Source organism: Pogoniulus pusillus, chromosome 8, assembly GCF_015220805.1.
Source record: "Pogoniulus pusillus isolate bPogPus1 chromosome 8, bPogPus1.pri, whole genome shotgun sequence".
NCBI lineage: Eukaryota > Metazoa > Chordata > Aves > Piciformes > Lybiidae > Pogoniulus > Pogoniulus pusillus.
Genome location: NC_087271.1, coordinates 18,820,516 through 18,845,169, shown reverse-complemented (window position 1 = coordinate 18,845,169; position 24,654 = coordinate 18,820,516). Strand labels below are relative to the sequence as shown.

Genomic DNA, 24,654 nt, shown 5'->3' with positions numbered 1-24,654 from the left:
TCAACAGCCCCAGGAGGGGCTTTGCTCCTCACAGAGGTGCTCCAGGCCCCTCAGCATCTTTGGAACCTATTCTGGACTCCCTCCAGTAGTTCCCTGTGTCTCTTGAACTGGGAAACCCAGAATTGGATGCAGTTGTCCAGCTGTATCCCCTAGGGCAGAGGAGAGAGGGAGGACACAGAGAGCAGCTCTGTAACTTCACTGAAGCCCCAGCTTCTTTGACAGATGGTGCTGTTCAGAGGCTTTTGGAGTCAAACTGCTGAGCTGGAGATAGGAACTGGCTGAGCACCTGGGAGCAGATTGCTCAAATGCTAGGAAAGCTTGGGACAGTTGTTTCTACTCTAGGTGCAGAGAGGCTTTTTCCTGCAGGTCACTAGTTTTGCTCTTCAGTGACCGAGTCCTGCCAAGGCTGGAACTTGCTTTGAGATGTATAAGCAGAACAGTTTGTCTTGGGCTATCTTCTGGGTCATAGGATGGGTTTGGGGACAAGCTTCACCACTTTGCAACTGGGAGGGACTCAGGTTGTGGTTGTTATGAGTTGAGTAGCTTCTGGTGGGGTTTGTTTGTAGATGCATTTGGAGATGTGAGACATTGACATGAATCATAGAATTGTTTCAATTGGAAAAGCCAAGCCCTCTAAGGTCGAGTCCAACCATCAACCCCACATCACCATGGCCATTTAACCATGTCCCAGAGTGCCATATCTGCAGGTGTTTCAAACAGCTGGACAAGAGGCAATGGGCACAAACTGGAATCCAGTAGGTTCCACCTCAACATGAGGAGAAACTTCTTTGCTGTAAGGGTGAAAGCACTGGAGCAGGCTTCCCAGAGAGGCTGTGGAGACCCCTTCACTGGGGACTTTAAAGACCCATCTGGATGCATTCATTCCTGTGTGACCCACCCTGGGGGGTCCTGCTTTGGTGGGGCTGTTTGACCAGGTGATCTGCAGAGGTCCCTTCCAGCCCCTACCATTCTCTGATTCTCTTTAAAAATTCATTCCTCCCTTGCTTGGCTTCTTGGCAGACCTTCTTGCTGTGTCTTCACGGGCAGAACACCTCAGGGAAGGTGGGAGGATGTTCTGAGCCAGGGACATCAGCCCTTCTCCCTGAGCTGCTCTGCAGCATGACCTTCTAGGGAACAGGAAGTAATTCACTGGTACCCATCTCTTGCTGGAGCAGGGACCTTAAGGCTGCTCACTCCCCAGCTACCATAGAATCCAGGAGCCTCCAGAGCTGGACTCTTGGGCTTCCTGCCTAGTTTCATCTTGTGAAAAGTAAACCTGAAGTTTCTTAATGGTTCAGGTTACCAATGGTGAACCTCAGGGCTCAGTACTGAGGCCAGTTCTCCTTAATGTCCTTATCAAGGATTTGGATGAGGGAGTTGTGGCACCCTCAATCAGTTGTCAGATGACACTAAGCTGGGAGCAGGTGTGGATCTGCTGGAAGGTAGGGAGACTTGTACAGAGGGATCTGGCCAGGCTGGATCCATGAGCTGGGGTCAGTGGGATAAGGTTCAACAAGGCTGAGTGCTGGGTGCTGCACTTGGGTCACAACAACCCCATGAAGGCCAGGCTTTGAGCAGAGTGGCTGGAAGCTGCCAGGTGGAAAACTACTTAAAGACTGTTGGTCAGCAGTGGCTGAGGATGAGCCCCAGGGTGTGCCTAGGTGGCCAAGAAAGCCACCTGCTTCCAGGTCTGGATGAGCACCTTGAATACTGGGTTTAGTTTTGGAGCCCTCACTTCAAGAAGGACATTGAGGTGCTGGAGTGAGTCCAAGGAAGGGCAAGGAAGCTGGTGAAGGGCCTGGAGAACAGGGCTGGTGTGCAGCAGCTGAGGGACCTGAGGGTGTTCAGACTGGAGAAGAGAAGGCTGAGGGGAGATCTTCTGGCTCTCTACAACTCCCTGAAAAGAAGCTGGAGCCGAGTGGGGGTTGGTCTCTTTTCCCTAGTGACAAGTGACAGGACAAGAGGAAAGCTGCCCCAAGGGGAGTTTAGGTCAGACAAGAGGAACAATTTCTTCCCCTTGAGGGTTGTCAAGGCCTGTCCCCGGCTGCCCGGGGCAGTGGTGGAGTCTCCATTCCTGGAAAGGTTTCAATGTGATGGAGGTGTGGTGCTGAGGGCCGTGGTTGAGTGGTGAGGTGGCAGTGCTGGGTTAAGGGTTGCCTTGATGGTTTTAAAGATCTCTTCCAACCAAAAAGTTCTGTGATTTTGTGGATTAACATCTGGGAATACGAAGTACCTGAGGAGTATGAAGTGAATGCTGCATTGTGGTGGACATTAGATGATGTCATGATGACACAGATGCCAATAAACTATGGAGGGACCAGTCTCATTTTTCAGTCTAAAAATCTGTTTTTTTTCCCTCTCCTGTTTATCTCCAGAAATGTTAATGAGTGAGAGCAGCTTCTGTGCTTTTTGTAGCTGGAAAGCTGTTGATGTGCAGTTATGACTGCAGGCTCAAGATTCATCCAATTTTGGTTTCTTTGGTAGGTTCTGGAATTTTAAAGAGTTGGTGAAGCATGGAAGTGCAGCTCCAGTAACTCCCATGTCTCTTCTGCTTGCTTGTTTGAGCCTCTTCTCAGCCAAGCTGTATTAGCCTGCAGCTGACACAGAGCCCTCTTCTGAAACAACCTCTCTATTTTTAGACTATTGTCATACCACTGAAGATGTTCTCTGCTGATACTGTCCTCAGAAGTGAGTCATGGAGATGATCCTGGGCATTGAATGCCTGGCTGAAAAATGCCAGTGTGAAAAAACACATTGGTGGTGCCTGGGGCACGACATGTTCCAGGGAGTCCCTCACTGTGGGGAGAGTCATGACCCTGATCTGCTTTGGAGCATCTCATGGCTCTGTGAATGGACAGTCACTGAGGCATCAAAGCTGAGAACTCCAGCAAGAGGGTGTCTTCTAGGTCATCCTTAGATTCCAGTCTCATTCTCTGGAAGCTTCCAAGCCCAGCTGGCTATGTGAACCTGGACATGCTGCTGTGAGTGCCCTTGCTGTAGCTGGGGGTAGAACTGGATGATCTCCAGAGGGCCCTTCCAACCGCACCATGATGGGGTTCTGTGGACACAATCATCTAAGCAAACCTTTCTTATCTCTATAGAGTTTGTGATCTAATCCTGTGGCACTGGTGAGGTTGGCCCTTAGTTCTCAAGCTGTTCATACCAGCAGGGGTTTACCAGCTCCAGGTTTTCTAGCCATCATCTCCAAGACCTTTGAAGGCAAAGTTACTCTGCAGAATACCATGAGGAGGTGCTCTGGCATGGTCCTTGTGAGATGAAGCTTCCTTGCATGGGCAGCTTCATCAGATGGAAATTTCTACCTACATATTTCAACCTTTTATTGTGAGGAAATCCTGCAGAATCTTGATGGATGTGTTTGAAGGAACCAAAGAATTGCTCTCCTCAAACATGTTAGTGTCTGGGAGGCTGAGACCAGGTTTTTTCTTTTCTTTCCTTGCATGAATTCTTCTGTGCCTCAGCCTTCAATAATTCAAACCCTCTGCTTTCTCTCAACACTTCCAGAAGTAAAAACTGGTTCAACTGTCAGGCTCCTGCTCCCTCCTCCCATCTGCTGTTTTGATGCTAAATAACATTGTTGTTCTACTAACAGCACCTTGCTTTGATCTGGAAGCCAAGCTGGGTGGAACATCAGCTGCTGCTTCTCTCCTCCTTCTCCTCATGCACATCTGCCTGCCTGGGCATATTGCCTGCCTGGGGAACTTCAGGGGTGTTGATGTTAGGCAGAAAAAAGACACAGACCCCCAGCATTGTCTGTTCACCACCTGGCACTTTATTTTAATGGCATATGTCAGGAATCTTAAAATTATAGAATCCCAGCATGGCAGGGATTGGAAGGGACCTCTGGAGATCATCCAGTCCAAGCCCTCTGCTAAAGCAGGGCACCCACAGCAGCTTGTCCAGCATCACAATGCCCAGCTGGGGTTGGAAGCTCTCCAGACAAGGAGACTCTACAACCTCTCTGGGCAGCCTGCTCCAGCACCATCACAACAGAGAAGTTTCTCCTCCTGTTCAGACGGAACCTCCTGGGTTACAGTTTGTGCCCATTGCCCCATGTCCTCTCCCTGGGCACCACTGAGAAGAGTCTTGCCCCCTACAGGTCCTTTAGCTCTTGCTGAGTGCTCAGCAGATGCCCTCTGGGGCTGCTCTTCTGCAGGCTCAACAGCCCCAGGGCTCTCAGCTCCTCACAGAGCTTCTCCAGGCCCCTCAGCAGCTTTGGAGCCTTCACTGGACTCTCTCCAGTCTCTCTTGAGCTGGGCAGCCCAGAACTGGACCCAGGACTTCAGCTGTGGCCTCTCTAGGGTGGAGTATTTTATGATGAGAGCTTTGAAGGGTCTCTGTACACAACTCTGTTCTAATGAGAGCTGTCACCTCTCACCTGCAGAGGCTGACAGACACTCAGAGACAGCCTCAAACCTCTTATCCTGGAGAAACTGCCACTGGTTTGTTTTCTGCCTTCTGCTTTTCATACTCTGTGGCAGCAGCAACATTTGCCTTGCAAAGATGAAATACCAAAAGCTGCTGTTGTTGGCTCTCATCCCAAGCATTCCAGTTGGTTTTATGGCTTCTGAAATGAACTCTCCACTTCTCTTTAGCTGGGCCAAGCTTTAACCTTCTGTTCCCATTGATCTGTTTTGCTGGGCTTCTAAATAGTGGCTCTAAGATGGCAAATCCGTGTTTGATGGAAACCTCACTGATGGCTGCTGGAAAGATGAGCTCTGAGTATCAATCTGGATGGTGGACACCCTGTGTGTAAGGAAAAAAAATCCACCTCATATGAGTCTTGATGGATGCACATCAGATGCACAGAGAAGCCATCTCCAAACATTGTATAAATGGCAAGTCCAAACCACAGCTACCATGCCCACCCCTTCCCACCAGCTGGCATGAGTTTGCCACCACATCTGCACAGCACAAATAGCAGTGAAGAAGCAACAGTGCTTGAAAGATTCCTGCTGCTTGGAGATGTGAAGCAGCCTCCCTGCAGAATTATGGAGCCCAGATATTTATTTGGTTTTGTGGAGCTGAACTTCAAAGCTCACCAGCTCTTGAAATGTCTGTCTGTGAGCTGCTGCTGCTGGGAGAGCAGACAGCTCTGCTTCCTACAGAGGTGAGAAGCTCTGAGTGTTGACATCACATACACCTTCCACATCCTCACAGGACAGAGGACTTGTGATGTCTACTTCTACAGTGGCAGAGCCCTGATGGATAGTTTGGATGATGCCACACTGGGTGGAGTGGCTGACACCTCATCTTGCTCCTATTCAGCCAGATTTGGCCAGTCTGGAGAGTTGGGTAGAGGAAAACCTCATGAAGTTCAGCCAGGGCAAGTGTAGAGTCCTACACCTGGGGACCAATAACCCTCTGCAGCAGTACAGGTGAGGGCTGACCCACTGGAAGGCAGCTCCATGGAGAAGGAGCTGGATGTGCTGATGGACAGGTTCACCATCAGGCAGCAATGTGGCCTTATGGCCTAGAAGGCAAGTGACATCCTGGTGTGCATAAGGAAGAGTGTGGGCAGCAAGGGAGGTTCTCCTTTCCCTCTACTCTGCCCTGCTGAGGCCACACCTGGAGTCAGTACTGGGCCCAGATCTGAGTTCTCAGTTCAACAGGGACAAGGAGCTACTGGAGAGTGTCCAGAGGAGGCTAAAAAGATGCTAAGGGGCCTGGAGCATCTCTGTGAGGAGCAAAGGCTGAGAACAGCCTGAGAGAGGATCTGCTCAATGCCAGCAAGAGCTGAAGTGTGGGGTACAAGAGGACAGGAGGCTCCATCTGAACAAGAGGATAAACTTGTTTGTTGTGAGGGTGCTGGAGCCCTGAAGCAGACTGCCCAGAGAGGTTGTGGAGTCTCCTTGTCTGGAGAGCTTCCAACCCCAGCTGGCCATTGTGATGCTGGGCAAGCTGCTGTGGGTGCCCCTGCTTTAGTAGAGGGGCTGGTCTGGATGATCTCCAGACAGTTCTTTCCAGCTCCCACCATGCTGACCTGAGCTCAGGGGCATGAGTGGTTTGCACAGAGCTCATGGCACTTCAACACTGGCAGTAACCACTTTCAATGTTTGTCTGTCATGGTTGGTTCTGTAGGCATCTTCCAATGCTTTTGCAGCAGCTGCAGCTCTCACAGGTTGATGATCAGGTTGACAAACAGAGGCCAGGCTGTAGCATGCAGATGCTTGTCTGGGAACGTTCTTCTCATTCAGAGCCTTCTCTTGGATCTGTGCCTGGTACATCTGGTAGGGCTGGTATGGACTTGCCTTGGGTTTCTGAAGTGTTTGTGTTGCTGCTTGGCAGGCTTCAAGGCCAGGTCAGATTCATCAGCAAGTCTTGTGAGGAGCAGCTGAGGGAGTTGAGGTTGTTCAGTGTAGTGAAAAGGAGGCTGAGGGGAGATCTTCTGGTTCTCTACAACTCCCTGGAAGGAGTTTGGAGCCAAGTGGGGTTGGTCTCTTCTCCCAAGGAACAAGTGATAGGACAAGAAGTGGCCTCAAGTTGCTCCAAAGGAGATTTAGGTTGGACACAAGGAACAGGTATTTTTTTTCCCAAAAGAGTTGTCAAGGCCTGGTCCAGGCTGCCCAGGGTAGTGAAGTCCTCATCTCTGGAAGGGCTTCAGAGCTGTGGAGATGTGGAGCTGAGGACCTTGATTTAATGGTGGCCTGGCAATGCTGGGTTAAAGTTTGGACTGGGTGATCTTGGAGATGTCTTCCAATCAAAATGGTTGTTCTGTGACTCTCTGAGTAAATAACTCTCCTGATGCACAGCTATAACAGAAGCTGTAAGTCATGAGAGGCTGGAAAGAAACCAAACCTTTATGACCAGTAAAAATTCTTTCTTCTTCACTGGAAAGCAGGTAAATGCTTGGGGGAAAAAGGCATTTGGTCTGCTGTGTTTGAACAGCAAACATTTCCATTCTCCTCTGTAGCTGTGTGCCTCTCTGAGGCCCTGTGCACAGATAGAGGCTCTCTCTCCCATCCCTCTCTTAAGGAGTTTGCTGTACCCTTTGTCTTGCAGAAGAGAATGCAGAGATTACCCTGGACGTGTCGCTGGCGTATCGTGACGACATGCTGGAGGAGTGGCGAGAAATGACACATGCAATAGAGATCAGGAAGCTGAAGTGCACCTTTGGCTCACCAAAAGTAAGGTGGTTTGATGGTGCTGGAGGTGTGGGAGAGTGGTGGCTTTTATCCTCTTCCTTTCAGACATGGAAATGAGTTGCCCAGGCAGGTAGAGTCACTGTCCCTGGAAGTGTTCAAGAAATGTGTGGCCATGGCACTTGGGGACACAGTTTAATGGGCATGGTCATGTTGGGTTGGTGGCTGGAGTCTATCTTAGAGGTCTCTTCCTACCAAAACAGTTCTGATTCCTTCATGGTGCTTCCTTACCTGGAGTACTGTGTCAAGATTTGGGGCCTTCAATACAAGAGACATGGACCTGTTGGAGCAGGTCTAGAGGAAACCACAAAGATGATCAGAGGATTGAAGAACCTCTCCTATGGGGACAGGCTGAGAGTGTTTGGGCTGTTGAGCCCGGAGTGCGGAAGGCTCTGGGGAGACCTTACAGCTGCATTTCAACACCTGAAGGGGACCTACAGGAAGGCTGGGAGGGACTGTTTAGTAGGGCCTGTGGTGACAGGGCTAGGGGCAATGGTTTGAAACTGGAGCAGGGTGGCTTTAGGTTGGACATCAGGAGAAAGCTCTTCACAGTGAGGGTAGTGAGACACTGGAACAGCTTGTCCAAGGGATGTGGTTGAGGCCCCATCTCTGGACACTTTCAAGATCAGACTTGGTGTGGCCCTGGGCAGCCTGATCTAGTTGGAAGGGTCCCTGCTGCCTGCAGGAGGGTTAGACAAGATGAGCTTTGAAGGTCCCTTCCACCCTGATGCTGCCTGTGAATCCAGGGCTGACCAGCACACTGCTGCTGTGTGCCCTCTCCCTAGACCCCGGAGTCCGAAGGCCGTCACTACGACTGCGACTTCCTGCCCTTCATGGAGATCGGCAGCGTGGCCCACAAGTACTACCTCATCAACATCCGCCTGCCCGTCAACGAGAGGAAGGGCATCAACGTGGGCATCGGCGAGATCAAGGACATCCGCCTGGTGGTGAGTGCCCGCCTGGCTTCTGCCTTCGTCTCCCCTCATCCTCCCCTTCGGCACTGGCAGCTCCTGCCTGCCAATGTGACTCTCCCCCTTCCTGAGGGATGCTGTCTTTGACAAATGGCAACAGGTTGTGGATGCCTCCTCTCTAGAAGCGTTCAAGGCCAGGCTGGATGAGGCCTTGAGCAGCCCTGCCTAGTTGAGAGGCATCTCTGTGCTCGTGGCCCAGAGGTTGGAGTAGATGATCTCTAAGATCCTTCCAGCTCAAGCCATTCTGTGATTCTGTAGCTGCTGTCCCCAAGCTTTGAGCAATGCCACCCTCTGCCCATCTCTGGAGCTGGGCTTTTCCCACAGCTCCCCGGAGCTCCCCTCTGTCCTCTTCTCCCTGCTGCAGTCTGGCTTGCTGCAGAGTCCTCCACCTGATTAAGCCCTCACAGATAGGAACTCAGGCGGAACAGAAGGGCAAGGTTCAGAGGAGGCCTGGTCTGCCTTGCGGTTGGTTATGGCCATGCAGATGTTTGAGATGGCTGGCTGCTGTCCTGGCTGCTGTCCCTACTGCTGCCCTCCCTGCAGGCTGGTGGCCATGGGTGCTCCCAGCTGGAAAGCCTCCCACCAGTGTCGGTGTCAGCAGCAGCAGCTGTCTGCGGTGGCCGCAGACGGTGGTGGGAGGGCGCGTGTCTGAGAAGTGCCCTCGGCTGGCTGATGAGTTTCCCACCAGTGCTGACTTCACTTCAGGAGTATCTTGTTACTTGTCTGGGAGCAATTCCACCAGCTTTTTCCACGCTGTGTCAGAGTGTCCCTGCCTTGGCTCCTCTCCACCTTGCAGCTCTGTGTGTTGGGGTTTGTTTGCTGGACTGTGGAAGCCTGCTTGGATGCTGTGTCCATCCTGTGTTGGATAAACCACATCTTCCAAAGAGTGCTAGCATCTAGGTGTGCATCACATCTCTCCTGTAAGGAGAAGCATGGAGTAAGGATGCTACACCCTGGCCTGCTCTTCACTTGCACCTTGTTTTTCCATAGGGCATCCATCAGAACGGGGGCTTTACCAAAGTGTGGTTTGCCATGAAGACCTTCCTCACCCCCAGCATTTTAATCATCATGATCTGGTACTGGAGGCGGATCACGCTGATGACACGGCCTCCCGTGCTCCTGGAGAAGTGAGTAGGGGCTCATGAGCTGGCCCAGGGGACCCTCCAGCAAGACAGCCTTGGCTGAGGTCAGCATCCTCTTGCTTGGGGGTCACCTTAGCTTTTAGGTCTTGATTAGATCACAGCTTGCCCAGAGATACGGTTGAGGCCCCACCCCTGGAGACATTCAGTGTCAAACATGATGTGGCCCTGAGCAATCTGCTCTAGTAGAAGGTGTCCCTGCTAACTGCAGGGTGGTTGGACAAGATGACCTTTCATGATCCCTTCTAACTAGATCCATCCAGTGAGGTGGCCACTGCTTCTGGGCAGAGCCCACATTTGAGGAGACAGCAATGGTCTTTACTCTGTCCTAGCCTTCTGCACAGGGAGCAGGACACCTCTCTAGCTTCTCTTGCCTATTCATCCATGGCTGCTCAGAGGGGCTTAGCCCCAGAAGGTTTAGATTTAGACTGGGGATTAGGAAGAAATTATTGACAGTGAGGGTGGTGAAACACTGGAACAGGTTGCCCAGGAAGGTTATGACTGCCCCTTCCCTGGAGGTCTTCAAGGTCAGGCTGGATAAGGCCTCAAGTGACCTGCTCTAGTGGAATATGTCCCTGTCCATGGGAAGGGATTGGAATGAGATGATCCTTAAGGTCCCTTCCAACCCAAACCATTCTATGAATGTTTGTTGTCAGGAGGTGACAGCTGCTGCCCCAGCAGCACCAGATTGCCTTCTATTGCTCTTCAAACTGGCAAGAGATAGTGTTTCTGCCTCTCCAGGGTCATCTTTGCTCTGGGGATTTCCATGACGTTCATTAACATCCCTGTGGAGTGGTTTTCCATTGGGTTTGACTGGACTTGGATGTTGCTCTTCGGAGACATTCGACAAGGCATCTTCTATGCCATGCTTCTGTCGTTCTGGATCATCTTCTGTGGAGAGCACATGATGGTGGGTACCACACAGAGGAGAACAGCAGGGGGCCCTGTGGCCAGGAAGGCCAGTGGTGTCCTGGGGTGCATGAAGAAGAGCATGACCAGCAGGTTCACAACCACCAGGTCTCTGCCCTGGCAAGACCTAATCTGGAGTTCCGTGTTCAATTCTGGGCCCCTCATTTCAAGAGGGACATAGATATAATAGAGAGTGTCCAGTGGAGGCTATGGAGGTGATGAAGGGACTGGAACATCTATCTCATAAGGAAAGGCTGAGAGACCTGGGGCTCTTTAATATGATCTCCTCTCAGTCTTCTCCAGGCTAGCCCTTACAAATATCTGAAGAGTGGGTGTCAAGAAGGTGCCAGTCTCTTTTCAGTGGTGTCCTGTGACAGGAAAAGGGGCAGTGAGCACAAACTGGAATCCAGGAGGTTCCATGAGAAGAAAATTTTTTGTTGTGATGGTGCTGAAGCCCTGAAGCAGGCTGCCCAGAGAGGTTGTGGAGTCTCCTCCTCTGGAGACTTTCAAAACCCACCTGGATGCATTCCTGTGTGACCTGTCCTAGGCGATCCTGCCTTGGCAGGGGGGTTGGACTGGGTGATCTCCAGAGATCACTTCCAGCCACTACCATTCTATGATTCTGACTCACTTTCCCTTTTTTCTCTTCTCCTCCCCACCTCCTGATTAGGACCAGAACGAGCGGAATCGTCTCTCTGGATATTGGAAGCAAGTTGGACCCATAGCTGTTGGCTCCTTCTGTCTCTTTATCTTTGACATGTGTGAGAGGTAGGTGCAGGGCTGCCCTCTGGTCTGTGCAGCAAGCAGTGGCTCCTAGCCGACCTCCTGCAGGAGGGAGCAGCCCTTAAACCTTTGTGGTTGGATACACCTCCTGCTCCAGCCCGTTCACTCCAACTTGGCTCCCTGATCCCAGTGACAGCTCTGTTTTCTGTCTGCTTTGCAGAGGAGTGCAGCTGAAGAACCCCTTCTACAGCATCTGGACCACTGAAGTTGGCACAGAGCTGGCTGTATCCTTCCACCTGGCTTGAAGGAGACTCCTGGTCTGTGTTGGTAGGACAGGGAGATACTCTCATCCTGCCAGATACCTTCAAGTTGTGGGGAAATCCTGCTACCATGGGCAGACTTGGGTCTGTGAGGTGATGCTCAAGTGGTGTGGGGATGCTGCTGTCATTCAGAAGAGGCAATCCTCTGACAGCATCTGCTCTGGGGCCTTGGTTTGTTGCTGTTATCCATGCAGGTGCTGCTGAGGCATTTCCATGACTTGTTCCTTCAGGTCCCACTGGAAGGGTTCCCTTCCACTATCATTAATTGTGATTATTGGGATTTAGTTAATTAAACCACATGCTGTGGCATGCAGCCCTCTGGCAGGAACCTCCATGAAAATCACGTTGATGTGCAACAGCTTCCTAAAGCTCTGCAGACCAGGAAGGTCTTTGAGTGGACTCTGCCTTCAATTCTGATTTTTGGGTTAGCATTACAAGAGGTGAATCACCTGGAAAACCTTTGCTCTTCCTCCTGCTGACCTCATGTCATCTTCCCTTGACCTTCGCTGCTCAGATGGCCTTCATCATAGTGGCAGGAATCTGCTTGTGCCTCTATTTCCTCTTCCTGTGTTTTATGGTCTTCCAGGTGTTCAGAAACATCAGTGGAAAGCAGTCAAGCCTTCCAGCCATGAGCAAAGCTCGGCGCCTGCACTACGAGGTAATGTTGTTCCTTATCCCACACATTCTGCATTCTTAGAATGCTTTTTTGACCTCTAAAAGCATCTGCTGGGATCTTCTCTGTCCTTCCAGAGCCCAAGGGGAAGATCTGATTTTTGTTGGCTTTCTTGTGTGCTCAGATGCCCCATTTCCTTCATCCCAGCATGGTGGAGGTTAGATGGGACCTCTGGAGATCATCCACTCCAATCCTCCTACTCAAGCAGGGGCACCCACTGCAGCTTGCCCAGCATCACAATGCCCAACTGGGGTTGGAAGCTCTCCAGAGAAAGACACTGCACAACCTCTCTGGGCAGCCTCCTCCAGGGTTCCAGCACCCTCACAACAAACAAGTTTCTCATCCTCTTTAGATGAAACCTCCTGGATTCCAGTTTGTGCCCATTGCTTCTTTTCCTGTCTCTGGGCATCACTGAGAAGTGTCTGTCTGCATTCTCTTGCCCCTACCTCCCAGGTCCTTTATCTCTTGCTGTGCATTGATCAGATCCCCTCTGGGGCTGCTCTTCTGCAGGCTTAACAGCCTCAGGGCTCTCAGCCTTTCCTCCTCACAGAGATGTTCCAGGCCCCTCAGCATTTTTTGAGTCTTTGCTGGATCTTCTCCAGCCTGTCTGGAATTTTTTATTCATCTTTCCCTTTAGCAAGAGGCACAGGATTTCACCTTGCACTGTAGAGCTGCTGCAGCAGTGCTCTACTTAGAAGCATCTTGCAAGGATGAACTTGATCTGGAGGAATTGAATTAATGGTCATTTGTCATGGCAGTGTGGCAGTAATCAGTGGTAGGTGTTGGAAGGGACCCCTGGAGATGATCAGGCCCATACCTGTCACCACCTGGTTTCAGCTGGAGAAGATCACAGAGGAACACACCCAGATGTGTTTTGAAGGTCTGCAAAGATCTCCATCTCTGTCTCTGGGCAGGCACTGACGTTTCCACCTAAATTCCAGAAGTGGGTTCAAAAAAATACAAGACACACAAAAATAAATCCCAAAAGAATTTGTAGGTAGAAATGTCAAATTAGTGAAAGCAAGTGTGGCTTGCAGCCAGACCTCCCAGCCTGGGGTGACCCCCAGCCACAGGCTGTCTCATCAGCTGCATTCCTCTGTAATAGTCCCACCAGTAAGAACTGTTGCAGTCTCCTGCCAGACAGAGTGTGGAGGTGAGGATAAGTCTGGTACAGACCCATTCCCCACGCTGGAGAAGCTCATCCTGCCAAGCCATAGGAGCTCACCACAAGGTGTCTGTTCTCCAAAAGCTGTGAGCCATCAAGCTGGTGGAACAAACCCACAGCTCACACCTCCTCTTCCACATGAACTCCTGGTCAGTTGGTCACCAGAGGGAGGGAAGGGCAGAGCTGTCCAGACATGCAGCCCACAGACCCATTCCCCGTGCTGGAGAAACATCAACTCACCCATGAAAGCTCACCACAAAATGTCTGTTCTCCAAAAGCTGTGAGCCATCAAGCTGGTGGAACAAACCCACAGCTCACACCTCCTCTTCCACATGAGCTCCTGGTCACTTGGTCACCAGAGGAAGTGGAATGGAAGGGCAGAGCTGTCCAGATATGCAGAGACTGCTCAGAGCATACTGGAGGCATGCAGACATGTGGGGAGTGGAGAATATGGGTTGCCCTGAGGAGTAGGTGGAGGTTGTTTTGCTTTGGGGTTTTGTGGGTTGGACCTTTTTTCTTTTTTTGTTTTTTCTTCCTCTTGTCACTTTTTTTCACCCTTGTAGATGCTAAACCCAAAACTGGGTGGTTGTGGGTGCTGTTCACATGAGCAGTGACATTTCTCTCTGAACAGGGGCTGATTTTTAGATTCAAGTTCCTGATGCTCATTACCCTGGCATGTGCAGCCATGACAGTCATCTTCTTCATCGTGAGCCAGGTGAGTGGGGAAGCATCACACTTTCATCAGGACAGCATGGGCAGCAGCCCTGTGGAGATGGACTTGGGGTGCTGCTGGGTGAATAGCTCAACGTGTGCTGGCACCATGCGCTGCCAGCCCCATCCTGGGCTGATGCCCAGCACTGTGGGCAGCAGGGGCAGGGAGGGACTTCTGTCCCTCTGCTGTGACCCCACTTGCAGTGCCAGGGGCAGCTCTGGAGTCCTCAACACAGACAGGAACCTGTTGGAGTGGGGCCAGAGGAGGCCACAGCAGCGATGGGAAGGCTGGAAGCCCTCTGCTTTGAGGCCAGGCAGTTCAGCCTGGGGAAGAAAAGACTCCAAGTAGACCTTCTGGTGGCCTTTCAGGGCTTCAGACACTGATTAGAGAGCTGTGGACAGAGCAGGGCCTGTTGTGACGGGACAAGGGGTGGTGGTTTGTGAACTGAAAGAGAGAGGTTCAGCCTGAAGAGAAGGGAGAAGTGTTTGAGGATGGCAAGAGCCTGGCTTTGGTTTCCCAGGGAGGTGGTAGCTGCCCCGTCCCTGGAGCCATTGCAGGTCCAGTTGTTGGGGCTCTGAGCAGCCTGCTCTACCTGCAGCTGTCCCTGCTGACTGCAGATGGGTTGGACTGGATATCTTTAAAGGTCCTTTCCAAAGCAGCCTGTGATTCTATGATGCCCTAGTCCCCAGCAGCATGGCTCACTTGGCTGTCACAAGCAGGTCTGATGCTAAGCTGCTGTTCAAGGAGCTGTTTTCATCTCTCTCTGAAGCTCTGCTGTAAATGGCTCTGACTGAAGCCTTCACAAAGGCCTTTGGCTCACAGTGAGGTTTGGGGCTGTGCTGTTTGAAGTGTCAGCCAGCATGGTTTAGTCACTTCTGAGAACTCAGCAGGAGAAGAAAACACTTCTGCTCACATTGAAAGGATCTAGTGGCTTTGTGTGGCCACAGAGAAGCAGCAGAACTGAACTTTCCTGGGCTGGCCTTGCAGCCTGGCTGCTGTCTGGCTCTCTTTATTCTGAGTTGTGATGTGGCTTCTGCACAAGTCAGCTTCTAATGCTCCTTAGTCTACTTTGGTGGTTGACTCCAAGGGGTTTTTCAGCTTGCATCTGTTTCAAAGATGTCCGTGTGCCCTCGTGGCCAAGAAGACAAATGGTCTCTTAGAGTGCACGAAGAAGAGTTTTGCTCCTCTTCTGCTTTGCCCTGGTAAGGCTTGATGTAGTTCTGCATCAAGTTCTGGGCTCCCCAGCTCAAGAGCAGCAGCTGGAAAGAGTCTAGAGGCGGCTCCGAAGATGCTGAGGGGCCTGGAGCATCTCTGTGAGGAGGAGAGGCTGAGAGCCCTGAGGCTGTCGAGCCTGCAGAAGTGCAGCCCCAGAGGGGATCTGAGCAATGCTCAGCAAGAGCTAAAGGACCTGTGGGGAGCAAGAGGATGGGGCCAGACTCTTCTCAGTGGTGCTTACTTGAAAGTGAACTGGGGACAGACTTTTTAGCAGGACCTGTTGTGACAAGACGAGGGCTGAGATGAGTTCAAACTAGAGCAGGGTGGAGTTAGATTGGACATCACAAAGAAGTTCTTCACTGTGGTGGTGATGAGACACTAGAACAGGTTGCCCAAGGAGGTGGTGGAGGCTCTGTCCCTGGAGACTTTCAAGCTCAGGCTTGATGGAGCTCTGGGCAACATGACTTAGTTGGGGGTGTCCCTGCTTGACTGCAGGGAGGTTGGCCTAGCTGACCTTTAGAGGGCTGTTCCAACCCGAAGCAGGCTGTGATTCCATGTTTCCCTGAATCTTGACACCTCTCCAGGGCCTGCTGCTGTCAGCCCAGCCCCCCTGCTCTGACAGCAGCAAGTAAGCTCCTCACATTATTCATGCAGCTTCTCCTGCTCTAAAAGCTCTATTTATAGTAGCCTGATGGTTTCAGATGGTCTCTTTGGTGGCAATCTTGGCTCAGCTCATCCCTTACAGCAGGTGGCATCTGAGGGGTTTTGTCACATCTTAGGATGACAAATCAGAGTCACAGAAATCCTCAGGCAATTGTGTTGCTGGGACTGTTTTTTCATGCAGACTGAGGCTCAGGAGGTGCATCCCAGCCTGACTTGTGTTACATTCAGTTGACTCCATCCTGTTGAGCTGATCCTGTTTTTACTGACTTGCTCCGTGTTGGTGCTTTGAGGTTCACTTTCTTACTGCTGTACTCCAAGTCACAGCTTTTAGGGTTCATTTTCATGTTGATTTACTCCAAGTTAGAGCTTTAGGGGGTCACTTTGTAATTTGCTCCAAGTTGGTGCTTTAGGAGTTCACTTTCTTACTCATTTACTCCAACCCAGAGCTTTTGGGGTTTGTTTTCATATTGATTTACTCCAAGTCAGAGCTTCTGGGATTCATTTTCATACTGATTTACTCCAAGTTAGAGCTTTAGGGAGTCACTTAGTGATGTACTCCAAGTTAGAGCTTTTGAGGTTCACTTTAATACTGATGTACTGAAAGTCAGAGCTTTAGGGGTTCATTTTCTTACTCGTTTACTCCAACTCACAGCTTTTGGGGCTCATTTCCTTACTGATTTAACCCAAGCTGGTGCTTTGGAGGGATTAATTTCCATATTGATTTACTCCAAGCTTCTGGAGCACTTGGGGGTTATTTTTCTATTGATTTACCCCAAAGTTAGAGCTTTAGGGGTTTCACTTTCTTGCTAGTTTACTCAATACTGAAGCTTTAAGGGGTCACTTATTGATTTACTCTTAGTTGGTGCTTTAGGGGGTTGCTTTCTTGCTGATTCGCTCCAAGTTAATGCCTTTTGGGGTTCATTTCCTTATTGATTTACTGCAAGTTGATTTTGGGGCTCCACTTTGTTACTGATTTAGTTGGCGCTTTAGAGGGTTGCTTTCTTGCTGATTTACTCCAAGTTAATGGTTTTGGGGCCCATTTTCTTACTGGTTTACTGCAACTTAGAGCTTTAGGGGTTGACTTTCTTTTCTTAGTGACTTGCTCCAAGTTGGTGCTTCATGGGGGTCACCTCTGTGTCTGTACAGAGCTTTGAATAGAATCACAGAATCAGTTAGGGTTGGAAGGGACCACAAGGATCATCCAGTTACAAACCCCCTGCCATGGGCAGGGGCACCTCACACTAGATCAGGCTGTCCAGAGCCTCATCCAGCCTGGCCTTAAACATCTCTGGGGATGAAGTTTCCACCAAGGCCCTGGGCAACTCTGTCCAGGGTCTCACCACCCTCATGCTGAAGAACTTCCTAACATGCAGTCTGAATCTACCCATTTCTAGCTTTGTTCCACTCCCCCCAGTCCTAGCACTACCTGACAGCCTAAGAAGTCCCTCCCCAGCTTTCTTGTAGCCTCCTTCAGATACTGAAAGGCCACAATAAGGTCACCTGGGAGCCTTCTCCTCTCCAGACTGAACAGTTCCAAATCGCTCTCCTCACAGCAGAGGTGCTCCAGCCCTCTGATTACCCTCGTGGCCCTTCTCTGGACACCTTCCAGCACCTCCATATCCCTCTTGTACCAGGGGCTCAGAAGTGGATGCAGTACTCCAGGTGGGGTCTCCCCAGTGCAGAGCAGAGGGGGAGGATCCCTTCCCTGGCCCTGCTGCCCACACTTCTCTTGCTGCAGATGAGGCTCTGGTTGCTCTCTGGGCTGCAAGTGCACACTGCTGGCTCACGTTGAGCTTCTTGTGCACCAGCACCCCCCAGTTCCTCTCTTCAGGGCTGCTGTCAAGCCAGGCACTGCCCAGCCTATACTGTTGCTTGGGATTATGTTGACCCAGCTGCAGGACCTTGCACTTGGTCTTGTTGAACTTGATGAGATTGGCTTGGGCCCAGGTCTCCAGCCTGTCCAGGTTCCTCTGGATGGATCCTTCCCTCCGGCTGTCAGCCACGCCACACAGCTCGGTGTTGTCAGTGAGCTTGCTGAGGGTGCCTTATTGCCACTGTGCCCACGAAGATGTTAAACAAGACTGGTCCCAGCTTGGTGTCAGTGAATGGGCTGTGTATGTCTGTGTTCTGCTGTGCAGGTGACAGAAGGCCACTGGAAGTGGGGGGACATCACGATCCAAGTGAACAGCGCCTTCTTCACTGGCATCTATGGCATGTGGAACCTCTACGTCTTCGCCTTGATGTTCCTCTATGCACCATCACACAAGAATTATGGTGAAGATCAGTCCAATGGTAAGTGCCTCTGGAGCACCTAAAGGTGATCATGAGAAGGAAGGATGCATAGTGGGTGACGACCTTCTGTGTGTCCTCTTTACTTGGCCAAAGTACACATTTAGTACCTTGAAGTGTTCCGTAAATGATAGGTGAGTTCCTAGAAGGTGTTTGAGTTAGAAAGAGAAAAACTTTGGCACTGCAGGTAGTGAAACACTGCCCCAGGTTGCCCAGAGAGGTGGGAGGTGTCCCATCTCTGGAACTGTTCTAGGTCAGGTTGTCTGGGCCCCTGAGCAACCTGTTCTAGCTGAGGATGTCCCTGAGCACCACATCTTCATGGCTCTGAAACCCCTCCAGGGATGGAGACTCCTCCACTGCCTGGGGCAGCCTTGGGTCAGGACTTGACAGCCCTCAAGGTGGGAAGAATTTTTTCCTCATGTCCAACCTAACCCTCCCCTAGGACAACTTGAGGCCATATTTTTCTTGTCCTGTCACGTATTCCTTGGTAGAGGAGACCAACCTCCACCTGGCTTCAGCCTCCTTTCATGGAGTTGTAGAGAGCCAGAAGGTCTCCCCTCAGCCTGCTTTTCCCCAGGCTGAACAATCCCAGTTCCCTCAGCTGCTCCTCACCAGCCCTCTTCTCCAGAGCCTTCACCAACTTTGTCCTCTGGACATGCTGCAGCCCGTTAATGTCCTCCTTGGAGTGAGTGGCAACAAACAGAACCCAGCACTGGAAGTGTGGCCTCCCCAGTGTCCAGCACAGGGGCTCAGCCTCTGCCCCCGTGGTTGGATTGGACAGCTTTTGAGCATTTAGCCAAGGATCTGTAAAACCTTCTAGGTGTTTTGGTACTTCTAAAGTATTGCCTAGCTGTAAATTGTGCAGTCCCCTGTGATGGAGGGATGAGGAAAGGAGCAAAGAGAAGTTTGGGCAAGTAGAGAATGGCAGTGCTGCTGAATTCATAGAATGATAGAATCAACCAGGTTGGAAGAGACCTCCAAGATCATCCAGTCCAACCTAGCACCCAGCCCTATCCAATCAACTAGACCATGGCACTAAGTGCCTCATCCAGGCTTTTCTTGAACATCTCCAGGGACGGCAACTCCACCACCTCCCTGGGCAGCCCATTCCAATGCCAATCACTCTCTCTGGCAAGAACTTCCTCCTAACATCCAGCCTAGACCTCCCCTGGCACAGCTTGAGACTGTGTCCTTCATCAGTTGGTCTGCAGTAGCACAGAAGTTGCCTTTCACTCATCAAAGGATGATGAATAAAAAAAACCTTTCTAGAAATTGCAGAATGATGAAGGTTGGAAGAGAGCTCTGAAGGTTGTCTAGTCCAGCCCCCACTCTTACAGTGCAGCTGCAGCCATAGCATGCACTGGGTTGGAAGGGAGTCTCAGGGGTCATTTTGTCCAAGTCCCCTGCAGTGAGTAGGGACATCTCCAGCTAGATGAGGTTGCTCAGAGCCACATCAAGTTTGAACTGTAGTGTCTGGAGGGATGGGCCCTGAACCACATCTCTGGACAACCCATTCTAGTGTCTCAACACTGTCATTGTGAGAATCTTCCTCCTAACCACAGGATGATCTCAGGCTCACAGGATGTCAGGGGTCTGAAGGGACCCAAAAAGATCATCAAGTCAAACCTCCCTGCCAGAGCAGGACCAGACAATCTAGCTCAGGTCACACAGGAACACATCCAGACAGGCCTTGAAAGGCTACAGAGAAGGAGACCCCACAACCTCTCTGGGCAGCCTGTGCCAGTGCTCTGGGACCCTTACAGTCAAAGAACTTCCCCCTTGTGTTGAGCTGGAACCTCCTGTGCTGCAGCTTCCATCCATTGCTCCTTGTCCTGTCACAGGGAGCAAGTGAGCAGAGCCTGATCCCTTCATCCTGACCCCCAGCCCTGAGGCAGTGCTCCAGTCCCCTAATAGTCCTTGTAGCCATCCCTTGGACTTTCTCCAGCAGATCCTTGTCCCTGTTAAACTGGGGAGCCCAAAACTGAAGGCAGTACTCAAGATGAGGTCTCACCAGGGCAGAGTAGAGGAGGAGGAGAACCTCCCTTGATCTTCTGGACACACTCTTCTTAATACACCCCAGGATCCCATTGGCCTTCTTGGCCACAAGAGCATATTGCTGTGCCACCTAAATCTCCCCTGCTCCACTTTCAAACCACTGAAGTCCATAGCTCAGGTACCTGCTGAGAGCTTGGAGAACAGAACCCGAATCTTTAACTTCCTGACTGTCAAGATTCCTTATTGTGAGACCAAGCTAACACTGACTTTGTGTCTCAGGTGACCTGGGTGTGAACAGTGGGGAAGAACTTCAGCTCACCACCACCATCACCCATGTGGATGGACCCACGGAGGTTTATAAGCTCGCTCGGAAGGAGGCTCAGGAGTGATGCTGAGGTACCCTCAGCTGGCAGCCAGGCTGGGGTGGAGAGCAGAGAACAACAGAATGCCCTCGGGCAAGGAGACCTCTCTGACCTAACCTGCTTCTGGAGCACCCCATCTCGTGGTGGGTGACACCAAGCAGTGTCACCTAGCAGAACATTTGTAACCTCTTTGATATGGTGTAGTTATTTCTGGGGGGAGGGGGGAGGGCTTTGTCTATTGTGTTACACTCCAGCACCTACCAACCTGCCAGGAGAGCATTAAGGTTGCAAAGTCGTGCAGTCAGGAAGGGACAGAGGTGACCTGGGGTGGCTTTGATTTGGCTCTTGTGTGCCTGTGCGTAAAGGTGGTGCCTGGAGAGCTCAGTTGAGGAGCACCATGTTCAGTACTGATGATTTGGGTTAATTTTCCTTCTCATGTACAGCCTTAAGGTGCTGCTTGAGGGGGAAGCTAAAGCCTCACCATAAAACCATGGAATTCCACCATCTGCAATGATGTGGAACTTTGTTTGAGGTCTTCAGCAGAGCCCTGCAGCTCCACAGTCAACCTCTGTCAATCGGAGCAGACTAAGACTGAGCAGGAGCAGCAAGATGCCTCCTCAGTAGGTGTTTGTTAATGTAGGGGAGTGTAAAAGCTGCCTGCCTGAAGAGAAAAGAGTGCTCCTGCCCTGAGTTCCCAGAGAACACCACTCCCAGCACCAGCTCGTGCCTGCTCTCAGCCCCACTGCCTGCCTTGAGTTTTGTTGTCTTCCTCTGTTTTACCTTTTTTGGGTTTTGTTACAGCTCCTTCGTTTTTGTACTGCTCAGTGCCTTGGGGAGAAGGGAGAGGCCATGGCAGGGGTGGTGTCCTTGGTTCTGCTGCCTGTGAGCTGGGCAGAGGACACCAGGCTGTCCTGCCAGGATGGAGCACGAGTGGCAGAGCTGGATTGTTCAGAGACTACTGGACTTGGCAAAAATCCACTTGTCACACGCTAGTAACACAGCTTTTCAGAGCAGAAGGATGAGATAAGGTCACTCACCTTCATGCCAGGCCTTGCTAGGTGTGGAGTGAAAGAGTAAACTGCTCTGTGCTGGCAACCAGTTAAGAGTCTTACTGGTGTGTGTGGGAAGAAGGGTGACCAAGGAGGGTCTGTGCTCCACTGTGGAGGATCCAGAGAGGCCTCATAACCTGCAACTAGTAAATCCCTGGATCATCTGCTAGGAAAATGTAACTCAGTCTCCACAAATTTTGTCCCTAAAGTGGAAGAATCTGCTGCTGCTGTCTGGTGAGGCATGAAGGGAGACCTTCCAGAGCTGCTGACAGGCAGTGGTGGATGCATTGTCCTGGGGAAAGGTGACCCTGGTCCTTGGATTCTTAGAACTTCTGCCATGACCCCTTGCTCTGTATTGCATTGAGGCTGCAAAAGGGAAGGGAAATTGGGGAACACTAAGAGTGAGGTCACCTCACTTGACCCTGGTTACTTGAACTGGAACTCTGAGCATCTTGTCCAGGTCTGGGGTGGGATTTCTTCTAGAGAGGAATGACACTGCCCCTGCACTGGAAGATGTGAAGGAGAAAAAGAGGGGCACAGTTGTTAGATGTGGAGGAAGTGCTGGGACAGCAGCTTCACCCCAGGGGTGGCAAGATACCACTTTTTAGTAGCTTCAGTAAGGAAGTAAGTCCTAGCTTGGGCTCCTGCCTGGGTTCCTAGCTTGGGCTCCTGCCTAGGCTTTTAGGCTTGGGGACCCAGTTTGAGCTCCTCCCCAGGCTCTTAGTTTGGAGGCCTAGCTTTGTCTCCTGTCTAGGCTCTTCACTTGAGTTCCTGCCTAGGTTCTTAGGTTGGGGTGCAGCCCAGGTTCCTAGCTTGGGGTCCTGACTTCAGCAGCTGTTCCAGCTCCAAAGTGAATCAAACCAATGCACATCTTCGTGGCTCTGGCTGCATTCCCAACTTGAGTGCTTGACTTTGCAGCTTTAAGGTCCTTTTATTTTGTTTGCTGTTGTTGTTGATATTTATGTTGTTCTGGTAGATGTTGTCCACGGTTTCCTTTTTTTTACAGCTTAGTTTTCTAAAGGCTCCTGTGAAATTGAGGAGGGGGAGACTGCAGCTCTAAAAGCAAACTGTGTCCAACACCAAGGATCTGGGTACCGGGTGTGTGTCTGCGACGCGTGCATGGGGTGGGTGGGTTGGGTTTGGTTTTTACCTCTTCATTCCAAAGCCCTACTCATCTGTCAGGTAGTCCCTGGGTCAGGTTAAAATCTCTCCTTTTTATGGGTAGGTTTGAGTAGAGTTTTTACAGAATGCTGTAGGCAACCTGTGAGAACTGTAGTTGTGTTAATTTAAATAAAATCCCCAAACTCGTGGAGTTGGTGTCAGCCTGGCTCACTGCAGGGAGCATCCCAGCACAGAGAGGGGTTGGAAAGGACCTCTGGAGGTCATTCACTCCAACCTCCTTGATGACACAGGGGCACCCACAGCAGCTTGCCCAGCTGGGGTTGGAAGCTCTCCAGACAGGGAGACTGCACAACCTCTCTGGGCAGCCTGCTCCAGGGCTCCAGCACCCTCACAACTAACAAGTTTCTCCTCCTGTCACTGGGCACCACTGAGAAGAGCCTGGCCCCATCCTCTTGCCTCCCACAGGTCCCTTAGCTCTTGCTAAGCATTGTTCAGATCCCCTCTGAGGCTGCTCTTCTGCATCACAGATATGCTCCAGGCTCCTCAGCAGCTTTGTAGCCTCCACTGCACTCCAGTAGTTCCCTGTCTCTCTTGACCTGGGAAGCCCAGAACTGGACACAGCACTCCACCTATGGCATCCCTAGGGCGGAGGTGGAGGAAGAACCTCCCTTAACCAGTTCTTTGTGCCCCACAGGAGACCATTGGCTGCCTTGGTCCCAGGAGCATATTGCTGGCTGATAGTGAACTGGTGGTCCCCCAACACTCTCAGGTCTTCCTCCACAGAGCTGCTTTCCAGCATTTCACCCCTCACCTGTACTGGTGCAGGTGGTTCTGCCTCCCCAGGTGCAGGACCCTACGCTTGCCCTTGGTTCATGAGAATCCCCTCCACCCAGCTCTCCAGCCTCTCCGTGTCGCACTGAGCAGCAGCACAGGCTGGCAGGGTGTCAGTTCTGTTTCACCAGCAGCCAGCATGAGGATCGAGATGGTCTTGAAGGTTTTTGCCAATTCAACTCCTCTCGGTTCCTACTGCAGACGGACTGCTCATCTTCAAGCAGCTGCTGCGGCCCCGTTTCTTCTGCAGCCTCTGTAGGCTTCGTTGCCTGTGGCACAGCGAAGAGCTGAGGCTGCTACGAGCCGAGCCAGAGGCAGTGCAGCACTTCCAGCAGCTGATGAATTTCAAAAGAGCAGATTCATGCATTTTCAATGACTGCAGCCCCACTGCACCCTCCGCCGGGGCTCTGCGCCCGCCCTGCTGAGCCAGGCTGTGCTGGCGCTGCCCTCCCAGGTCTCTGCTGCCCCCTGCTGGCCAGCAGAAGATAGCTCCGGGCAGGTCCGGAAGGGCTCCCAAAGCCTTCTGCTCTCCGCGTGGGGAACTGGCTTCTCTGCAGGCTTCTGTTACTATGGAAGTCCTGCTAACAGATGTGGTGCTGAGGGACGTGGCTTAGGGGTGGCGTGGCAGTGCTGGGTTAACGGTTGGATGATGGTAAAGGTCTCTTCCAACCCAAACAATTCTATGATTTTTGTCATCCTTCCTGGAGCCTTTCCTAGATGTGACTTACCCTTCCAGAGGGGTCCCCAGCTCTCTGCTCAGCCCCTTCAAGCACTGAAAAGCTGCCATAAGGTGATCCTGGAGCCTTCTCCAGGCTGGACAACCCCAGCTCTCTCAGCCTGGCCTCTCAGCAGAGGGCTTCCAGCCCTCCCATCACTGCTGTAGCCTCCTCTGGTCCCATTCCAACAGGTCCCTGTCTGTGCTGTGCTGAGCACTCCAGAGCTGCCCCCAGCACTGCAGGTGGGGTCTCAGCAGAGCACAGCAGAAGGGCAGAAGTCCCTCCCTGCCCCTGCTGTCCACACTGCTGGGGCTCAGCCCAAGACAGGGCTGACTCTGGGCTGGCAGCATTTGGTGCCAGCTCACACCCAGCTTTGCACCCACCAGCACCCTGAGCCCTTCTAATGGTTGCTCTCCAGCCCTTCACCCACAAGCCTGGAGGGACAGCAGTGATCTCCCTGACCCAGCTGCAGGGCCTTTCACTTGGCCTTCTGGAACATCACGAGATTCATGCAGGTCCATTCCTCAGTGAAGGGATCAAAGGTTACATGACCATGCCTCACCACAGACTTGCTGGCCAGAAGCTCCAGCAAGCAGCAAGGCTTGTGGTCTGCAGCTGGCCTCTGCTTCCCAGCTTTAAC

General features: G+C 51.7%; 1 protein-coding gene across 1 annotated transcript in view; it reads left to right on the top strand.

Annotated features, from left to right (window-relative positions):
- WLS (Wnt ligand secretion mediator) overlaps positions 1–22,657 on the top strand; it is a 45,700-nt gene extending 23,043 nt beyond the window's left edge. The window contains exons 3-12 of the mRNA XM_064147482.1: positions 7,021–7,145; positions 7,946–8,107; positions 9,122–9,258; positions 10,012–10,180; positions 10,850–10,947; positions 11,123–11,186; positions 11,737–11,880; positions 13,692–13,775; positions 17,789–17,942; positions 20,214–22,657. Of these exons, the coding sequence (XP_064003552.1) occupies positions 7,021–7,145; positions 7,946–8,107; positions 9,122–9,258; positions 10,012–10,180; positions 10,850–10,947; positions 11,123–11,186; positions 11,737–11,880; positions 13,692–13,775; positions 17,789–17,942; positions 20,214–20,323 (1,247 nt within the window). The 3' untranslated portion in view covers positions 20,324–22,657. The remainder of the gene's footprint in view (positions 1–7,020; positions 7,146–7,945; positions 8,108–9,121; positions 9,259–10,011; positions 10,181–10,849; positions 10,948–11,122; positions 11,187–11,736; positions 11,881–13,691; positions 13,776–17,788; positions 17,943–20,213) is intronic.
- The last annotated feature ends 1,997 nt before the right edge of the window (positions 22,658–24,654 follow it).